A 21,910-nucleotide genomic window follows, 5' to 3' on the forward strand; every position below is an offset into this window, starting at 1 on the left:
ACCGAGGTTGCCTTTAATATGCACCCCATAGACCACTGCCCCTCTGTTTATACAGTTTCTCTCCAAGCAGATCACAGTATAATTGACCCATTTGGGGAGCTCTGTCTTTTCATTTGTTTCCTTTTTTAAGACAGCTTTATTGGGGTATAATTTACTTACAATAAGATTTACTCCTTTTAGCACACAAGTCAACCGACTTAATACATTTACAGAGTGGTTCAATCATCCCTGGCGTCTGATTTTAGGACTTCTCTTTGGATTTATTTATTTATTTATTTAGAAAGATTTTATTTATTTGTTTGTTTGCTTGCTTGTTTATTTTTATTTATTTATTTTATTTGAGAGGGAGAGAGAAAGACAGAGAGCACAAGCTGGTTGAAGGGCAGAGGGAAAAGCAGACTCCCGGCTGAGCGGGGAGCCTGCTGAGGGTCTTCATCCCAGGACCCTGGGATCCAGACCTGAGAGGAAGGCAGACTTAAGCGACTGAGCCGCCCAGGCGCCCCTAATCAGGTCCATTTTAAAAACACTGAAATCCTTTGGAACCATCCCTTGTCTTTCTTTTTATCAGAGCTATGCATTGCTCCTTTTGCTGGCAATCCCTTTATGGCTATCGCCTTTTGTTCCACTTTCTCATGGGACTCTCAAAGAGCTTTTCTAGGCCAAAAGCAACTAACAAAGGGAGAGATCAGGGGGTTATGCATGGCTTCAGGAATTTTTTGTGGATCCAGAGCGGAATGAGAATTTCCTCTTCAAGCCCTTCGACTATTTTTCTATTATTTTTTTTCCTAATGAGTTGTTTATCTTTTTCTTAATGGTTTAAAAAGCTCTTTATACATCAAATATATTTACCAAAATGGGGCTGGGGAGGACAGAAACCCAAATATAAATGATCATAAGCAAAGGGGAAATTTGGGGCAAACATAACTATAATGCAGGAGGTACATCATTGTGATAGTTTCAGGAGAGATAGTTTCTCTGCATTTGTCTGCCTTACCTCTGATTTTCTTCTGCACATTATCTTAATTCTTTTTATTTCTTGTTATTATAAACAATGCTGCATAAAGAGCTTGGTTCTTAATTTATAAACTTGGCCAACAATTTTTGCAGGAAAAATTTCAAGAAACTCAACTGTAGAGTCATAAAAAAATTTTTTTTGAATGTTAATAGATATTGTCATGTTGCCAAGAAGGCTGTATTCTTCCAGGTGTTCTATACGCTTGCCTCTTTTCCAAACAGCTCATCAACATGAAATAATTTTAATGTTTTTATCTTTGCCATTTTGGAGTCTTAACTGTATTCTTAACTTACCTATACCTCCATCCCCAGTTTGTAAGGTGGGGCTGATAATAGCATCTAGTCATTTTTATGAATAGCAAGTTAGTTAATACATTAAAGAACTCAGAGCAGTGTCTGACACATTGTAAACACTGTATCTATTTGCAGTTATTATTTTCCTTGACATTATGTGGTTCCATGTCTATCATTCTTGCTACTTTTTCAGTTACGATAATTATTATGGGCCTTTCATTGAGCAAAGTTAAAAAATTATACCTTTTAATATTTTGTTCTGTTTTCTTCTTTAGTAGGAGCAAGTATATGTATGTTGATTCTTTACTATTTTTTTTTTATAATTATCATCTTCTATGCAGCCCTAAAGCCTTTGTTCTTTTTTTCCCCCAATATATTCTATTGTCCTATCCCTTCTTTTTCACAGAACCCACATTTTATTTTCTCTCAGTGCATGGAGAATTTTTTAAAATATTTTTTTATTAAGCTTTTTATTTTAATTCCCATATTGTTAATGTAGAGTGTACAATATAGTGATTCAACAATTACTGAGAGCATGGAGAATTTTGATTATAAAATTGTCTTGTTTTTTTGAGTAATTTGTCCATAAACTAAGCATTTAAAAATTTATTATGACAAATTGCAAACAAAAGTAGAATTGCAAAAAATGTGGAGATAAGAATATAATTTAAAAATTGAAGGAAAAGTAGAAATTTCATATGATAAATTTCAATGAAACAGTTACACGATTGTCAACCGTGGTTCCATGTTTTGTCTTAGAATATCCTTAACCTAGATTTTACTTGTTTTATACTTCTCCTCCAGTGTGTTTTTGTCCTATGTTGTGACATCTATTTAGCATACTGGATCCTTTCTGTTAGGTCTGTTATTAAATGAAACGAGACTGAGACAAAGTGAAAGTTATTTAAAAGCTTTATTTTCTGATAAGTATTAGAAGTTAGACTGATCTGGCAGGGGAATGAGACTGAAACAAAGTTAAAGTTATGCAAAGCTCTATTCTATGCTAAGCATTAGAAGTCAGACTGACCGGTCAGGGCCATCTCTGAAGAGAGCGACCGGTCAGGGCCATCTCTGAAGAGAGCGACCACCCCCAGCTTACAGGCTCAAGAATTGACCGGTCAGGGCTGCCTCCAAAGAGGGCGACCCCTCCCCATCTTACAGACTACCTTTTATAGAGCCAAAGTGGCCAATGGTCATGTTAGGTCACACGCAGGTGGCCAATTGAATTACAATTTACCCTATAGTAGCTGTTTGACCCAACCTATTTCTCTGGTCAGAATTAGTGCTCAAGGTTGGCGCCCAAATGGCGGGGTTTACATTCTTTGGTGGTTAGGGAAAAGGTATGTGTGTTTCTTACTGATTGGATGTCTCCACCTGGCCCAACTCGTCCTTGTATTCTGGGCTCTGTTATCAGGAACTGGCCGACCTGGCCTTGTATTCTGGGCTCTGTTATCAGGAACTAGCTGACCATATTTTACTGGTTTCCCAGACTTGCTTCTCAGTAAGTTCCTCTGGGGGGGTGGGGGCAGGGTCAGTTTAAGTTTTACTGCACAAACAACAAAATGGCTTTTAACCAAGGTGGAGTTGCTCTGGCTAAATAGGCCCTTACACTTTCCACTATCATTAATCGTTCAGTATCATTCAGTATTTCCCTGGAAATTGTTTTTCTCCATCTTAGGTAAAGTTTCTGTTAATATATATTTTTAAAATTTTTATTTATTTAAATAATCTCTATGTGCAAACTGGGGCTTGAACACACGATCCTGAGATCAAGAGTCACACGGTATTCTGACTGAGCCCGCCAGGTGCCCGGATGTCTGAGACACATATGAAAATGTTCATGGATTATAAAGGCAAAGTTGAGTGGATTTCTATCAGTTACACACAAGTAGCATTCAGATCAAGTAAACAAAATATTACCAGAGCTGTGGAATTCTCATGTTCCAGTACGGACCCCTCCCAAGGTAAACGCTATCCTGACTCCTAACCTTATAGATTGTTTGCTTATATTTGAATGTTACATACATTGTAACATAAAGTACAGAATCTTTTGCTGAGGAGTATTCCACTGTAAAATGAAAAAGCACAACTTATCCTTTATACTGTGGTGGGCATTGGGTTTGTTTGACCTCTCATTCATTTAGGATGCTGAAGTTGTTTTCAGTCTGTTGCTGTTACAAACAAAGTTGTTGCCGTGAATAACCTCAGTAATGTTTCATTGGCATCTATGGAAATGTTTTTCAAATGTAAGAATAGATATTTAGGAGTAGGAATCCTAGGTTCAGAGAATATATGCATTTGTAGTTTTCCCTCACAAGCAACCTTGCCCTACTGCTAGAAGATTCTTTACTTCTGAAGTCCCTTCTTCTCTTGGCTGCTTGAAGTTCATCAGTCAACTGATAGTTCTCTCAAGAAGGACTCATGGGAACAATATTTCCTGAGTTCTTGCAAGATCAAAATTTTTTCTTGAGCTTTTATTCTTTCTTTTCTTTTTCTTTTTCTTTTTCTTTAAAGATTTTATTTATTTATGTGACAGAGAGAGAGATCACAAGTAGGCAGGCAGAGGAGGGAGGAGCAGGCTCCCTGCTGAGCAGAGAGCTCAGTGTGAGGCTCAATCCCAGGACCCTGAGATCATGACCTGAGCTGAAGGCAGAGGCTTTAACCCGCTGAGCCACCCAGGCGCCCCAAGCTTTTATTCTTTCAAACATAGCTTGGATATATAGGAAAAATCCCTGGCTCAAACGTTGTTTTTTTGTGTGTGTGTTTTTGTCTGACTGTTGCTATAGATAAAACTAAGGCTTCTTTTCTTTTTTTCCTGAAACTCAATTACTTTACTAGAATATGTTTTAGTGATAGCCATTCTAATATATTTTTTTGTTTTGATTTTTTTTTAAGATTTCATTTATTTATTTGACAGAGAGAGATCACAAGTAGGCAGAGGCAGGCAGAGAGAGAGGGGAAAGCAGGCTCCCTGTTGTACAGAGAGCTAGATGTGGGGCTCGATTCCAGGACCCTGAGATCATGACCTGAGCTGAAGGCAGAGGCTTAACCCACTTAGCCACCAAGGCGCCCCATCCATTCTGATATTTTAATAGACAGATTCAAATCCTTAATTCCAGGAAAATCTTCCTGAATTTTAATTTTAAATATTTTTCTATTCTATGATTTAGGGTTTTTTCTTATGGGGTAACCAGTTCGATATTTTGCATCTCCTTAGTCTATCTTTCATAACTATCATTTTCTCTCCAAATCATTTTTAACAGTCTTATTAACAAACAATTCACACACCATTAAATTCTTTCAAAGAGCACAGTTCAATAATTTTAAGTATATTCAGAGAGTTGTGCAACCATCACCCAATCAATTTTAGAATTTTTATCACCCCCCCCAAAAAAAACCCAGATTGATTAGCAGTCGTTCCCCATTCCTGCATGCCCCCCAGCCTTAGGCTAGTTCCTGTTAATGTACTTCCTGTCTCTAAGGATTTGCCTATTTTATAAATTTTATGTCAATGCAATCATACAATATGTGGCCTTTGGTGAATTGCTTATTTCACTTAGCCCAATTTTTCAAGGTTTATCATGCTGTAGCATATATCAGAACTTCATTACTTGTCATCCATGAATAGCATTCATTTTATTTTATTTATTTATTTATTTTTAAAGATTTTATTTATTTATTTGACAGACAGATCACAAGCAGGCAGAGAGGCAGGCAGAGAGAGAGAGAGCAGAGAGCTGAGAGGAGAGCCTGATTCGGGGCTTGATCCCAGGACCCTGAGATCATGACCTGAGCCAAAGGCAGAGGCTTAACCCACTGAGCCACCCGGAGCCCCGGATTCTTTTAATTAGTATTAAATGCCAGAGCATATAGGTCATATACGAATTTGTTTCAGAGAAAATATTTGGTTGGCATGTAGTATTTTGATAGACCTATGGTAAGAAGAGAACAAAAGAAAACTTAAAATGGTATAAAATTCTAACAAGTGGGGCGCCTGGGTGGCTCAGTGGGTTAAGCCGCTGCCTTCGGCTCAGGTCATGATCTCAGGGTCCTGGGATCGAGTCCCACATCGGGCTCTCTGCTCGGCAGGGAGCCTGCTTCCTCCTCTCCCTCTCTCTGCCTGCCTGTCTGCCTGCTTGTGATCTCTCTGTATCAAATAAATAAATAAAATCTTAAAAAAAAAATTCTAACAAGCGTCCCACTTACAAAGTTCTGGGCATGTAAAAAGCGTTATCCATGCCCCTCCCTCCTGCCCTGTACTTGGCTGGATTGTTCATCTTTCACTCTGTCTCCTCTTCTACTGCTTTCTCAGGAATCAGAGGACAAAGTCCCCTCACGATGTTTCTTAGTAATGACATCCATCCGGAGGAAGGCGAGGCGGCGGCGGAGTCTCCCGGGTGTTCGGTAGGTGCTTACAATTCTGCAGTACTCCACAGGGCAAACGATGTTCAAAAATTGTGACAGTTTGGGGAAAAAAAATTGTAACAGTTTGAGCTACCGCAATACCCGGTGATGTTCCGATATGGCGGGGGGCGGGCAGGGAATACGGACATTCCCCTTCATCGACTGACTGATGCTCTTTGGTTACAGTGAAATGCAGCGTTTCCAGGGCAGGTGCATGTGAGAGCTAGGCTGTTTCCACGATAACGGTCGTCTTTTGAAAAGGCCATTCTCCCACCTGGGTCCACTTGGTCTTTGTTGCTCTGGCCCAGAACGGCCTGGGAGTGAAGGGAAAGTGCCCTGGGCTGATGACCCAAATTTGGGCTCTCACTTTGGCCTTTCTGGTCTTCCAGTTAGTTGAATGGCCTAAGAACTTCCTTAGGAATATTGGAGTTGGTAGGCAAGATGCCGGAGAAAATGCGATTTTATTCCTTCAGGATAGGATTTTGGATAAGGAAGGTGTTCTAAGGAATTCTTTATTGTTTTCTCTGCCAACAACTATTCCCAAACATTCCGCCAACACTCTTTGCTTCGGTAAACTATCCCAATGAATAGGGACTCTTAGAGCTTCCTTTGCATTGCATTCCGGAACATTCTGAGCCCTTTGGACACTGGGATGAAGCTTTGATATCTGTATTATCTGGCTCTCTTTCTTCCCTAAAAGAAATGTAGCCTTAATAAAGAAGAAAAAGAAAGAAACAAAGCCTTACTCCAAACAAAGGCTGTAAGCCTCCACAGCTCGCTCTGTCGCTCTCTCTCTCCATGGCAGCCCATCACACTTTACTTTGGGAAGATCTTACAGACTTTCCCATCCAAGTCTAACGGGCCGTTTCATGGTTTAAGTGATGCATCTAAGAATACCCCTTTCTGGGAATGACTATGAGATTTGACATTGCCACTCTTAACTCAGGTTCATTAGGCAGAGATACCCTCCAAAGACAGATGCTTCTGTTTTCATGGTTCCTTGTATCCTTTTGTTCCAGTGTTTGTGAGTCTACCAGTTACATTTTCATCCAGGCTCCTGACTCCCCGCCTTTTTCCCTCCCGCAGCTGCCAGAATTGTATGCTTCTGTCGAGGACTTTATTAAGGAGAGCAAGAAATCAAATCTCCCCAAAACTCACAGTATTTCACCGAGCAAAGCACAGAAAATGCTTAGTCAAAACCTGAATGCCATGTCAATTAGTGGAACCGACGACGTGAGGGAAGAAGACCCCCAGCCTCTCTTCGTGTGCGAGGTGGTGAGAAGAGAGGGGGAGAAACCAGACTCTGTGACCGAAATCCTGTACCGAAGCTTGTTGACACCCTCGCTCTCTCTGGTGGAGAGACTCACCAAATCGCAGCAGAGGCTCTTCCGGCATGGGGTTCCTCCTCCCGCACACACTTTTCCCTATGAGATTCTCATCGAGCACTCCAAATCCTCATCACCGGTCCCTGTCCCTGTAAAGGAGAAGACTCCGGGTGCCAACACATTAGGCATGCTGGGCATTTCCAGGATCACGCCAGAAAATTTTGTCTTTGCAGACAGAATTGCTAAGTACTTCTTAGTTGATCCAGGTAATCTAAACAGATGAGGCTATGTGGGGGGAAATTCGTGGAAATCTTATTGCAACATTTACATAGGTTATGAGAGCTGGAATAGTCAAATGGTGACCTATGGGAATCTTGCAGTTCTGGGACTCGTGGCTGATGTGCCTGCTGCCTAGAGTGCCAATGGGAAGTAGAGAAAAGAGACTGGAACATTCCAGTCTCCCAAAGGAGTATTTGCGGTGTGATACTTAAAGTCACTTTTCTAATATTAGCTAGTTAAACTTGGACTCTAAGTCACCCATAACTATCATGATCTTAGCCAATTGTTTACTGAATAATGGCTTATTTTTCTAAAGTATCTTGGCTTTAGTGCAATTGAGAGGGGGTATATTTAGATATTTTTTTGGGAACTCTTCCCTTTCATTATTGATACATCTCTACAAACAACGAGAGGAAACTCCTCCCTTCATTTCTGACACTTTAATAGGAAGATGTTCTTTAAAAAAAAAAAAAACTATTTAGAAAAAGTTAAAAATATATAAAATATATGATGGTGAGTTTCAATGAGAAGGGGGTGACTTACAAGGTCTTCATTTTCCTTAATTTGAGGGAGGTAATAATTTGTCATTCTAGGTAGCTGTAAAAAATAGATTAAGTCAATGATATGAAATATTTGAACCTTCCTGAAGTAGGTTCTTGACTCAAGATAAAACCATTTGCACAGCAAATATTTTAACAGCACCATTTTTATACTAAAAGTAGTGAGAGAGTCAGAGGAACAAATTCAAAGGCATAGATTGATTACTCTGCTCATATTTGGTCCAAGATGCCAGAACAGTCTTTGCTATAACTCCCCACACTGATGTCTTGACAGAGTCTAATGCAGGTTTCAGATTCCTTTGATAGAGTCATACTTTGTGTGTTCTGGAGCCCAGGCAGGAGTAGAAATCAGGGCAATTGTAGGAATGGCCTCGCTAATCCACAGAAGTGCGTGAGGTAAAGTCTGGGACCAGAAAGGAAAAAGTATGGAAAATATTAGGAATTAATTAGTCCTGCCAAAGAGCCTATTGAAAAAGTGCTGAGGGCTTTGGATATCTGATAGGGATGTTTATGGTTTTGCCATCGACAGAGCCAAATTGCCCTTTATTACCAATGTATGGCTTGTCTCCTTGCTACATAACTTCTAGAGGTCTCTCTTGTGGCCTTCCAGACTCTGTTGGGGTTTCTTCTCTGTCTTCATGACCTCATTTCCTCAGATCCTATAGGCAGAATTTCAAGTACATATCCTGTCTATTCAAGGAATATGCATGAAGCCAGGTGTAGGCATCCATATGGAGACCATCCAGTAATCTCTTAGGTTTAATTGGTATTGCAACAATTCATCTTTTACTCTCCTGTATTGTCCGGTGTTACTATCATTTTATCAGCCAGCCAGTCCCTAAAGTATTCTCAGCCACGAGGACTTTAGGGATCTTGGAATACCAAAGAATATTATAGAACATATCCTCACGAGCATCAAGCACTGGGGAAGGAAAAGAGAATGGGTGCTACCATTTTGTCCTTCTATCATATCAGCTCCTCTTGCTCAGGCTGAATACTGTGGGACTATGTAGGTTAGGAATGTGTTTGACCAAACATGACAGAGAAACCGTCTTTTTGTGTACAGCTTTTGTCTTCATGGTCAAAAGATGCTTCCTTCACCTCCAGGTACTATGGCCACATTCCAGGCAGCAAAAGAGGGCTAAGAAGAAGGCCACATTGGCTCTTCATGTCTTCTTTTAATAGGGAAGCCAAACTTCCTCAGAACACTCCTCCTCCAGAGACTTCTCCCGACACCTCATTGGTCAGAATTGTGTCCAAGAGCTGCCCCTTACTGCTGGGTGGTGAATAGAGATCTTAGCTTTTAATCCTCTGTGGTAGAGGAAGACAGAAGAGGATTGCAATGGGTATGCAGTGAGCCAACTATCTGTAGTGTGCACCACAGATCACAGCATAAAGCTCTGTAGTAATCAAAGTCATCAGTTTTGTGGGCTTCTCTTGTCAAATTCATCCTTCTGTTCCTTCTTTTAACCAGATCTCCCAATGCCAAGTCTGCTAAAAATCTTGTCAAATTCCTGACACTTGGTAATTGCCCCTAGGGAGACATTGTTGACCACCAGTGTTCAACACCAAAAGCTTGCTGCAGTATCTGTTCCACCAGGGAAGGTAGGAACTCAGGGGACAGTCCCTGGCCCCAGTCTCCTACTTCAAGCACTTACAGAATGTATACTGAAACTTGGGCCCTTCCAGGACAGGGCTGGAAGCCTGATTGGTGCAGGGAACATCTCTGGACCATAGTGGATCTGCTCAAGTATCACCATAGAGGGAGAATGATAAGAGAGAATTAAACCAGCCCTCCTGCTTGTTTGCTGTATCCATTATTCACCTTCTGTTCCTCAAACTCATCCCCTTGACTCTTGGGCCTCTGGTTTTACACTCAAGTCTCTACCTCACGCCTTGCTCTTTTTTTGTTGCTGTTCTTTTTTGGGGAGGGAGATGGTTTACGTTTTGGTTAGTCATTAAAGAAACTGAAAGGAAGGGAAAGGGAAATGACAGCTGAGTAAGAGCATATGCAGTGTATCGTGGCCTGACTTTCCATGCTTCATTGGCTTCTTGAAGGGATTATAATTACGAGCGATGCCCCAGGTTGGTAGGTCCTGAAAGAGTAGCTAGCCACGGCTCTTTATACCCTGGGCTTAAACCAGCATCTTGGAAGAAATGACACTAACAACCTATGCACTTCTGATGAATCTTTGTCCTTGTTTTAAACACTCATCAGGATCCTTTTCTCCTCTCTCTTGATCTCTTGATCTCAGTGCTCTGTAGATCTCTCCATTTGTCCATTATTATCCAGGCACTGAATGAGACTCCTCCACCTGCTAGTGTCTGCTCCAGCCCAGTTAGCCAGGCCCACCCAGCTCCCCATTTGGAGGAGGGCTTTAGACAGATGAACACCATAGGTGCCTACTTCATTTGTAAAGCTCTAGAAACAGGCTTTCTACCAAAAGGGAGAGACTCAAGTTCATCAAAGTTTCATTCTGTCCAAGAAGCATCTCTGAATAACTGAAGGTTAAATAACACCTTCATGTAATTCTTTGAAAATGTGATTCTTTGCAGAGAAACAATTCATGGATCTAAGGGATCTGGAATGGAGATACTACAAGGGGCTCGCGTCATGGAAGCACCGTACTAAAGATCCATTCGTAGACATAAAATACGACAGTGAGAAGAGATTCGTGGACAGCCAGCAGATGCCTGGTGTCATCTGCCCCCCTGTAGTTTGTAGGTCTTTATTCATTTACCCTCAGGTTGATTATCCCCCCAAAAATGCGGCTTCTTCTTAAATGAAATATGTTGTTTATTAAAATACTTTGGACATGGGTTTTGTTTTTGAACTTATATGTGAAAAGTAAAGAAGCAGATGGGACATAGGAGCCAAGTCTATACAATATTGATGTAAAATCCAAAATTAAACCATTAATATGGGAAACAAGATTCAGATTGATCTGCTATAAGACCAACCAGGTTTGAACCCGTGAAGCCTGTTGGGAACAGAGCTGAGGCAAATCTAGATCATGTGAAAAGTTAAGGACACCTCTGAAGGAGAACCAGGCAAGAACAGCTCTTTAAAATGTTCTACACACGTGAAGAGGTGTATTATCTTTTAAAAAGGTTGGTAAATTTGACAAATCAAAGAATGAATCCCTGAGGATGTAGAGATCAGTCGGAGAACTCAAAAATAATATGTTAACTGCCGAAAGACATGGAAGTAACATTTACAGAACAAGAACAGGAAGATTTGAAAAAAAAATTGGAAATCTTGGAAGTGAAACATATAATTATTGGAAGTAAAATATAATCATAATAACCATCAATAAATTATCTGAATGGGTACTGGATGTATCTTAAGAGAGAGGATTAATTCTGAAGGAAGGATCATGGCGGGTAGAATGAGATGTTTAGAAGTATATTCAGTGGAAGTTGCAAAAGAAACCAGGGTGTGAACGGCGATGTTTGAAAATGAAAGGACCGATAATTTTCCAGAGATGAAATGAATGAAAACTGGAATGGAAAAACCTCACTGAATGATTGGCAAGAAAATAAAAATAACTTTCTCTCCAGAAACCCCATAGCGTAACTGCACCACAGTAAGTAAGGAAGGAAAAAACAGCTTACGAAGGAGAGGTTGAGGGATTGCGTGGACAGCGTTAACAATACACTCAAAATGCTGAAGGAAAACACTGGGCAGCCGGAAATTCACCAGCCAGCCAGATGCTCTTCAAAGAGCAGGGTTAAAATAAATACTTTTTTTTTTTTTTTTTTAATGTAAAAGCCAACTTGTTTACCACCCACAATCTCTTACTGGAAAAACCACTAGGAAAGTATGTACTCTAGCAAGAATGATCAATAATATATGTGTATAAAAAAATAATAATATATGTGTGTGATTGTGTAAATACTAAAATATATTTCTGGAATCGTGTCCCCAATATTTTATTTAGAAAATTTGCTTCCACTTGGGGCACCTGGCTGGTTTATTCAGAGAAGTAAGCAACCCTTGACTTTGGGGTTGTATGTTTGAGCCCCACAGTGGATATAGAGATTACCTAAAAATTAAATCTTTAAAAAAATTTTTTTAATAATTTTTTTAAAAGATTTTATTTATTTATTTGACAGAGAGAAATCACAAGTAGATGGAGAGGCAGGCAGAGAGAGAGAGGGAAGCAGGCTCCCTGCCGAGCAGAGAGCCCGATGGGGACTCGATCCCAGGACCCTGAGATCATGACCTGAGCCGAAGGCAGCGGCTTAACCCACTGAGCCACCCAGGCGCCTCTTTTTAAAAAATTTTTAAAAAGAGGGGTGCTTAGGTGCCACATTCAGTTAAGCATCTGCCTTTGGCTCAGGTCATGATCTCAGGGTCCTGGGATGGAGCCCTGTGTTGGGCTCCCTGCTCAGCGGGGAGTCTGCTTCCCTTCTCCTCTTGTTCATGCTCTCTGTGTCTCTCAAATAAATAAATAAAATCTTAAAATAAAATAAAATAATAAAAAATTTCTAAAAAAAGAAAAGAAAAGAAAAGAAAATTTGCTTACATTTAAGTCGTTAATCTATAGTTTCTTTCTTTGGCACTATTTTTTAAAATCAGATTTTGCCTGTGTGCCTGGGTGGCTCAGTTGATGAAGTGACTGCCTTCAACTCAGGTCATGATCCTGGAATCCTGGGACTGAGTCCCACATCAGGCTCCCTGCTCGGCAGGGAGGCTGTTTCTCCCTTTTACCCTCCCCCACTCATGCTCTCTCTCTGTCTGTCTCTTTCATTCTCTCTCTCAAATAAATAAAATCTTCAAAAAAAAAATCAAGTTTTGCCTTCAGCATAGCGGATATCTTCAGCAGGTGAAACTATCTAGAAATGGGTGCTCAGAGTATTCTGTTTTTTCTTTTTTTTCCTTTCTTTTCCCTTGTATTCTGTTTTTTCATGTGTGTGCCCAAGTGTGCTAAGCATGCAGAAACTCCCCCAGCTATGTTCTCACAACTATGAAGTTTTCTTCATGCATCTTATAGGTCTTTTTATTTTTTAAGTTTTAAAGTTGTGTGACCTTCATAAAATGAATAGGGATTTCATCTTATGTGGGAAACTATAGCTACTTAAATATTGGAAATATTTAGTCTTTAAAATCTAGCTAGAACTCAGCTATAAAACCATTTAGTCCTGACCTCTTTCTTCCCATTTTTGCTGTGAAAATATTTAAACCATCATAATAAATAAAATTGTGTAATGAACCTACACATACTCATCACTTAATTCAATACTTACTAAGATTTTCCCAAGCTTAGTTCATCTATTCCTTTTGTTATTGGGTCTGCTGTGTCAGCTGCAGTATTTTATTTATTTATTTTAAGATTTTGTTTGTTTGTTTATTTCACAGACAGAGATCACAAGTAGGCAGAGAGGCAGGCAGAGAGAGAGAGAAGAGGAAGCAGGCTCCCCGCTGAGCAGAGAGACCAATGCAGGGCTCGATTCCAAGACCCTGGGATCATGACCTGAGCTGAAGGCAGAGGCTTTAACCCACTGAGCCACCCAGGCACCCTGGCTGCAGTATTTAAAAAAAAAAATTTTTTTTAAGTCATCTCTACACCCAATGTGGGGCTTGGACTTACAGCCCTGAGATCAAAAGTCTCAACCTCTACCAACTGAGCCAGCCATGCACCCCTGCTGAAGTATTTTATTTCTTAAAGAGATTTATTTATTTATGGGGGGTGGGGAGGGTAGAGAGGGCCAGAGGGAGAGAGAATCCTGAAGCAGACTCCCTGCTGAGTGCGGAGCCTGATGCAGGGCTGGATCGTGACCATGGGATCCTGACCTGAGCCGAAATCAATAGTTGGCTACTTTACTGACTGAACCACCCAGGCGCCCCCTTGCTGAAACATTTTTAAAGCAATTTCTTGGGCTTCCTATCTAAGATACCATCTTTATATGCTTTCGTGCACATCTCAGAAAAAATATGGACATTTTCTTTCATAACCATGAAGTCATCATTATATCAAGAAAAGTCAACAGCTATTCCTCAGTACCATTTGTTTTTCCATATTCAAAATCCCCTTATTGTCTCAAAACCTACCTTTGTCTAGCAGGATCCAAGCAAAGTCTAAAGACTGCATTTGGTTGTTCGGTCTCATAAGGTTCTTTTAAGCTAGGGCAATTCTTCCTTTGTTTCGTTTTGGTTTTTGGTTTTTCTGTTTTTTTCCATGCAGTTGACTCACCAAGAACCTAGGTCTACTGGCCTGTAGACTTTCACACAAACTAGATTGTATCCTCATGGTCATTTAACTTCTTCCACTATCCATATTTCTTGCAAATTGGATGTTTTCTAAAAGCTTGATTATCTTTCAGGGAATACTTTGTTAGGTGATGCTGTGTCCTTCAGATGGCATCACAACAGAAGGTGAATAGTAATCTGGTTGTTGCTTTTTTAGTGATTATGGGATTGAGTCATGGATTCAGGTGGTGACCCATCAACATCTCATTTAATGGCTTCCAGCACTGAGGATGATGGTCGGCATCCTCCTCGAGGCTCCTGGTGATCTCCACCTCCTGGTAGTCACACCCTGTCTACAGCCCTCCCTTGAGTCTAGGCAGGACTCATGACTTGCTTCTATGAATAGAATGTAGCAGAGATGCTGGGATGCCACTTCTAGATTAAGTTATAAAACAACTGGATTCTGTCTTGTAAGTCACAAAAATGTGGGTTGTATCTTGGATTCCCTCTCTTGCCCTCCCTTGCTAGCTCTTAGGGAAGCCAGCTACCATCTTCTGATCTTCCCTGTGGAGAGGTCCATGGGCAAGTCACCGCTGTATCTCTGGCCAACAGCCAGCTGAGCATAGGGGACCCGCCGCCCATAGCCACATGAGTGAGCCTGGGAACAGACCCTTCCCCTGTCAAGACTAGAGATGCCTGTGGCCCAGCTGACCACCTGCAACCTAGTGGGAGACTCAGAGCCAGGGGCATCCGATTAAGCCTGACAGGGATCCCTGACCCCCAGAATTGTTTTAGGCTGCTACATGTTGGGCTGATCTGTTATACAGCCATAACTAACTAACACAGAGATCTTTGCTTGGATTAATTATTTTCGTTGTATTCATTGAGGATTTTCTAATTCTGTTGTTAATTTCACATTTATTAATCAGGAATCCTTTGTAAAGAAAGCCTTTTCTTCATCAAGTAGGGTTGTTGAACAACACTGAAATATACAAAAATTTTTGTATATTATGTATTATTTGTATATATACAAACATTTGTCTGTACAAACAAGGAGGTTTCCTTCTATAGTTTCCAATTTTCAGATTAAGGTGTCAATGTTCTAGTTACTTTCAAGGGTCACCAAAAAAGTGTTTCTCTCTCTCTTTTTAAATAACACTGTGGACTTACTGATGTTTGTTTTGTCTTTAATAAGCTTTTTATTTATTTCTTTTAATTTAAAAGATTTTATTTATTTACTTATTTATCTGACAGGGAGAGAGAGCATAAGCAGGAGGAGAAGCACGGAGAGGGAGAAGGAGACGCTCCGTAGATCAGGGAGCCCAACATGGGGCTTTGATCCCAGGAGTCAGAGATCATGACGACCAATCGGCAGGCGGCCGATTAACTGACTGAGCCACCCAGCTGCCCCTTTAATAAGCTTTTTAAAAAATTAGATCACACAGAAAATGCAAGTTTGGTAATTACAGCACACTGAACATACCCATGGAAGCAGCCCAGGTTATGAAACAGAACACACCTACAGCCTCTCTCCTAATCATAACTCCATCCCTGCCCTCCAGAGGTGACCAGCATGTATCTTGGGTTCATTTTATCTATTTTTGCACTGTTTTATGCACTGTTTTATACACATGTAAGCACACATTTGAACAGGTATAGATTGTGTGTGCACATGTATAGAATGTGCAGATTCTCTTGTATCTAGCTGCTTTCAACATTATGTTTGTAAGAGGCTTGTCTGATCTATGTGCAGTTCGCAGTCATTTTCATTGCTGCTCAGTATTCAATTGCATGAATATGGCCCGATTTATTTATCCAGCCTGTTATGCATGAACATTTGGGTTATTTGCAGCTTAAGGTTATCACAAACAAGGCCTTGCAATGCCATTGGCCATTAAGCAAGGTTTGTTTGCTAGAGAAGACCCCCAGGACCTAAGGTCTGGATGTACAAGTCTCCAATTTATTGCAGGAAAAGGACCTATTATGGCAAAGCATTAAAGTAAGGATGTGCATCACAGATGACAGCAAGAGGTCCAGAGAGACCAGACCCAGGCCCAAATTGTCCTTCCCTTGTAAGGACCATACTGAACACACTCATTTTCTCCATTCAGGAACATTCAGGAATGTGTGCATGGAAGTCTTTAGAATTAGGGAGTATGAATTGGAGTCTTTGTTTTTTATGTTTTGTTGGTCAAGTAGGCGTATTCCTGCTCCATAAACAGCAACTGATAGTCTCATGGAAACAGGTGAGAATTGTTAATATCACTCTTATCAATAGCCATGTTGAGAAGGTGGTACAAACCACCCCCAAACGACTTAGACCTGTGATTACAAAGCCACACTACAAATCAGTAGGTTTCATGCCTTGGCCGGAGGTCACTGTGATGTGGGACCTTTAGCAAAAGAGCTCGGGCTAATTGTAGGTCTGCTGGAGTTAACCTGCACAGCCCCGTTGCTATGAAGTCATGTTCCTGTCTTCTGATACACATGCGCACACTTCTCTCGGGTGGAATTGCTAGATTCCAGAGTCTGAAGATATTCAGCGTTAGCAAACAATGTAAAACATTTTTCCAGAATTGGTGCTACCAAGTTCCAACACTATCAGCGGAGTATATGGAGTCTCGCTGCTTTCTAAGACTGTACTGTTGACCCTTTAAATTTGAGTTGTTCTAGTAGGTTTAGTGATACTTTATTATATTTTTATTACACTATTCCTGCTTACTTGTGAGGTAAGACCTTTTTCATATGCTTACTGACCAGATTTTGTGACTATGTTGCCCTTTTTTTTCCCTAACTGATTGTCAGAAATCTTCATTCTGATATGAATTCTTTTGTATTTGTATTTCAGATACCTTCTCCAATTCCCTGCATTGCCTTTTAATTTTCTTAATAATGTCTTTAAAAAAAAAAGATTTTATTTATTTATTTGATAGAGATCACAAATAGGCAGAGAGGCAGTCAGGGAGAGAGGAGGAAGCAGGCTCCCTGCCAAGCAGAGAGCCCAATGGGGGGCTCGATCCCAGGACCCTGGGATCATGACCTGAGCCAAAGGCAGAGGCTTTAACCCACTGAGCCACCCAGGCGCCCCTTAGTAGTGTCTTCTGACAAATTCCTAATTCTAATGGAGTCTAGTTTATCAATCTCTTCCTTTGTGGCTAAAGCTTTGAGGGTTCTGTTTAGGAATTCTTTACTTTTGCCAAGATTGTGAAGCTCTCTACTTATGCTGTCAGATCTTTATTGTTTATATTTCATATGTAGATCTACAATCCACCTGGACTGATTTTCTTACAAGGTAAGGAAAGAGGGCAAGATTCATTGTTTCTCCATTTGGGTATCTAAAACATTTCTGGGATGTAGCTCAAAGATGTGCTTATAGGGGAAATTATAGACCTCAATGCATATGTTAGAAAAGAAGAAAAGCCAAAACTCAATTATTTAGCATTCATCTTCAGAATTTAGAAAAAGAAAATGATTTCCAATTTCCAGTGTGATATCATCTTTGAATTCTTTGAGATTATTTGAAAGTACATTGTGTTTAAATAACTAGAAGTATATTTCTTAGTTGCTAAATATATGAATATTTTCCATTATCCTTTTACTATTGACTTCTAGCTTAATTCCACTGTAGTCAGAGAAAATATTTTGTGTGACTTCTGTGCTATGAAATGTGCCTTAGGGGCCAGCATATAGTTAATTTTGGTAAATGTTTTGTGCTTACTTGAAAAGAATTTTTATTCATTTTATATATTAATTTATATTTATATGCCCCAATAATTGGGCATAGATTTTTATTTATATCAGTTATGTCAAATTTGTTAGTCATGTCATTCAAATGTTCAGTAGATCTACTGATTTTTGTTTGTCAGTCACTGAGAGAAAGCATATATTAACACCTGCCACTGTGATTCAAAGGGGCTTTGCCTTTATTTTCAGTTTGATTAATTTTTTGCTTCCTCTATAAGACTGTTATTCAAGGCGTGTAATTAAAAAATGTATCTTCTGGCTGAACAAAACTTTTATGATTAAGAGGGAGACATCTTCTTTCCTTATAATAATGATGCTTATATATTTTTTTAAGATTTTATTTATTTATTTGAAAGAGAGCGAGAGAGAGAGAGAGAGAGAGCCGAACATAAGCAGAAGGGAGGAGCAGAGGGAGAGGGAGAAGCAGGCTCCCCTCTGATCAGGGAGCCTGATGCCAGGACTCTGTGATCATGACCTGAATCAAAGGCAGATGCTTAACTGAGCCACCCAGCTGCCCCAATATACCAGCTTTCTATTAATGTCTAGATGATAGATCTTTTCCTACTTAACCTTTTTTATTCTCATACCTAGGTCTCCTATAAGCGACATACCACTGGAATGATTTTATCCAGACTGACAATCTTTGGCTTTCCATTGAAGTATTTATTCCATTCCATTAAATTCACATTGAATTTAATCATTTAGTGTACCAATATCTAGCATCTTACTATTTGCTCTCTATTTTTCCTACCTGGACTACATTACTCTTTCTTGACTTTTTTATCTACTTTTGGGTGATCGAGTACTTTTATTATTCCCCCCATTTGCTTTTTAATTATACATTATCTTCCTATACTTGTAGTGGATACCCTAAATATTATAGCAAAATCCTCAACTTTTTAAAAACCAATGTGTGTTAGTTGTTTCACTGCATTTCAATCATACTCATCCCCATTCCAATGTTTGTACTATCGTTTTCATGTATTTTTAATTCTGTATAGAAAGACCCACCTCCTAACATTTTTATTATTCAGAGAAGGAGTACAAATGGAGGTTCATAACAGTATATCTGAGTAGGTTATAAATCAAGCTATCAAGGGCTATTTAGAGTCCTTCCGTGCTGGAAAATCATGACCTGGGAGAGCCAGCCACTGGTTTTTGCTCCAGTCATCCTTCCGCTCATCCCACCCAATTTTGTAAGACAGGCAAAAGAGTCAAGCAGACTCTTTGCCAAAGATAACAAAAGAAAATACATCAGACATTATGAGAATTTGCTAAAATTTGGTTACTACTGCAGGCCTTGTGGTCAGATAACCTGGACTGAAATCCTGGCTCTTTGACCCAAAGCAAGCCACTTAAGTTCTCTGTATCTCAATATTTTCATCTGTGAAGTAATTCATAGCATTTCTGCAGCTTTTGGAGTGCTCCAGGCAGCTCCAGATATGGCTGCCAACCCCATAGTGGCCGATACCATGACGCATATGCCACATTATTTTCCAAAGTAAAAATTTTAGAATCAATTTCTGAATAATCTGTAGGTTGCACTATTGAAAATAAAGCCCATGAACTCGATCCCATTCAGGCAGGGAATAGATGAGTTTTCTTGGCTCTAGATCTTAAAGATACAATCACCTCCCTCGCCAGGCTCTCAGTTATATTGTCCTTGCTGCCGCTTGAACCTTTCCCACTTGTAATACATCGCCTCCAAATTTAATGCGTCATAAAATCGAGAGCCTGTTGTGCCAATTTGGTTTCTAATTTCCCTGTAATTCGTATCTGTTTCTAGAATGGTAATAAAATCAACGTCAATCATATTTTAAAAAATAAGATTAGGGCCTGCAGAGAAACACACAGTGTTTCATTAAAAGAGTAGGTAACACAATCAGGATTCTGAAATCAACAAAATATAATCATCTGCAAAATTTCTGTGGGAAAATTAATGTTTAAATGATACAATCATATGAGGAAAATAAGCACAATAATTCTGAATTAATATAGCTCTCTATTAAGAAATGATTATTAAGGGGGAAATGGGCCACTTAAAAAGGAGCTGCTGTGGTCTCTTACCAGGTCCAGAAACAAAACCAATAATCCAATTACTGTCAAGTCTGAAAATAGAAATAGACATGGTGATCTTGAGAAAGGGAATTATTTTTCACATCATTAGAGGCATAGAGAGATATAAACCAGATCTTTTGATGACATTGGGATATACACGAATAGAAGGAAGAAAAGAACACAAACAAAACCTAGTGCACTGAACTAAGCCTTGGACTTTTGAAACACAGAACTTACCTTGTACTTTGGGGTTTAGATTTAGGACATAATATTTATTTAGATGTCCCCTTCCCACTGCAAATAATACCTAAGCATGCACTTACTGATTGATTGTTTTATGGATTTTACTTTTAAGTAATCTCTCCACCCAACTTGGGGCTTGAACTCACAACCCCAAGTCCAAGAGTCACAGGCTCTGGGGTGCCTGGGTGGCTCAGTGGGTTAAGCCTCTGCCTTCGGCTCAGGTCATGATCTCAGGGTCCTGGGATCGAGCCCCGAGCCCTGAGTCTGGCTCTCTGCTCAGCAGGGAACCTGCTTCCCTTTCTCTCTCTGCCTGCTTCTCTGCCTATTTGTGATCTCTCTGTCGGATAAATAAATAAAATCTTAAAAAAAAAAAAAAAAAGTCACAGGCTCCACTGACTGAGCCAGTCAGGTGCTCCCACCCCAACATAGGGCTTGAACTTACGACCCTGAAATCTTGACCCGAGCAAAAATCTAGAGTTGGATGCTTAACCAACTGAGGCATCCAGGTGCCCCATCATGCCCTTTTTGATGTGTTCTTGTGGTCTCTGAGCTGTAGTGATGATGATTATTTGTTCAGAGTTTTACCATTTATAAAGCACAATCTCAATTTCTTATCTCACTTAAGATGTGGTATTCAGACAGCTTTGTAATTTATTCAAACAAGTACATCAAGAGATGAACACATATTTTATTCACTTTTATTTCCCACTCGCTGTAACTAAGAGAACATCACCACTAAATTACTCTCCCCAGAGGGAAAAAAAAGGAAAAAAAATCTACACAGGTTCAATTTTTGACTTCGACAAGCCGAGAAGCAGCTGATGGTTTCACATTACAAAGGAATGTATAAGTTTACAATATCAAATATTCCATGAAAGTAAAAAAAGTCTCTTTTCATTAAAAAAAATATATTTATCCTGAGGTGCCTGGGTGGCTCAGTCATTGAACGTCTGCCTTCAGCTGGGGTCATGTGCTCTCTTTCTCTCTCTCTCAAATAAATGAGTAAACTCTTTAAAAAAATAAGAATATGGAAGATCTCCATGAACTGATACTCTGTGATTTCTCGGAGATACTGTCAATCGAAAGGAGCAAAGTGCAAAAGATCGCGTGTGGTATGTGCGCGACCTTCTGTTTGAGGAGGAAAATAAGGCAACAATGCGGATGGGCTTATCCTGAAAAAGGAAACGTAAGGAATTAACCCGGAAACTGTGAAGCAGATTGATTGCCTTCGAGAGGTAGGAGGTGCAGGATTGGAGGGGTAGGGAAGAGAGTGACCTTACTGTATAAAAGGGCATACAACTCTGACTTTGGGAAACAGGTAAGTAACCATGTGAGCACAAAGGACGAACTGCTCGGAGTCATTATCTGACCTCCCGCTGAGCACAGCCTCTGACTGTGATGTTTGATGGGCGACTAGAATTTGAACTTAGACCTGCCAAATCCAGCTTGTGGTCCTGACTCTTCAGGACTGGAAAGGAGCCTATGGAGGTGGCCCAGCCCCCCTCACTTAACAGGTGAGAAACCAAAGGCCAGCAGGGTGAGCGACGTGGAGGGTCAACACAGGCACTGCTGCCTTCGAGGTCTGGCACGTGAGTTTTTTTCCTTTTTTTTTTTTTTTTTTTTTTTTTGTGAGTTTTTTTCCTGAAAGCATGTTGCCTCTAGCCTGAATCGAAGCAAATGTGCTTCATGGAGCTTGATACATTTTAACTTGTTATAGTTTTTTTTTTTCTTTTTTAAAAGATTTTATTTATTTATTTGACAGAAAGAGACACAGCGAGAGAGGGAACACAAGCAGA

General features: G+C 40.0%; 1 protein-coding gene across 1 annotated transcript; it reads left to right on the top strand.

Moving 5' to 3' along the window:
• The first annotated feature begins 5,646 nt into the window (after positions 1 to 5,646).
• On the top strand, positions 5,647 to 10,659 carry C9H9orf153 (chromosome 9 C9orf153 homolog). Its single transcript, XM_059410143.1, has 3 exons — positions 5,647 to 5,712; positions 6,799 to 7,303; positions 10,433 to 10,659. The coding sequence occupies exons 1-3, from the start codon at positions 5,647 to 5,649 to the stop codon at positions 10,657 to 10,659; spliced, it is 798 nt and encodes a 265-aa protein (XP_059266126.1).
• Positions 10,660 to 21,910: the final 11,251 nt, after the last annotated feature.

Source organism: Mustela nigripes, chromosome 9, assembly GCF_022355385.1.
Source record: "Mustela nigripes isolate SB6536 chromosome 9, MUSNIG.SB6536, whole genome shotgun sequence".
NCBI classification, from domain to species: domain Eukaryota; kingdom Metazoa; phylum Chordata; class Mammalia; order Carnivora; family Mustelidae; genus Mustela; species Mustela nigripes.

Bases quoted from the DNA above. Each gene is read 5' to 3' on its own strand.
- C9H9orf153 (XM_059410143.1), top strand. From the start codon at position 5,647: ATGTTTCTTAGTAATGACATCCATCCGGAGGAAGGCGAGGCGGCGGCG. The intron at 5,713-6,798 runs GTAGGTGCTTAC...TCCCTCCCGCAG, and splicing joins CGGAGTCTCCCGGGTGTTCG to CTGCCAGAATTGTATGCTTC. The intron at 7,304-10,432 runs GTAATCTAAACA...GATTCTTTGCAG, and splicing joins GTACTTCTTAGTTGATCCAG to AGAAACAATTCATGGATCTA.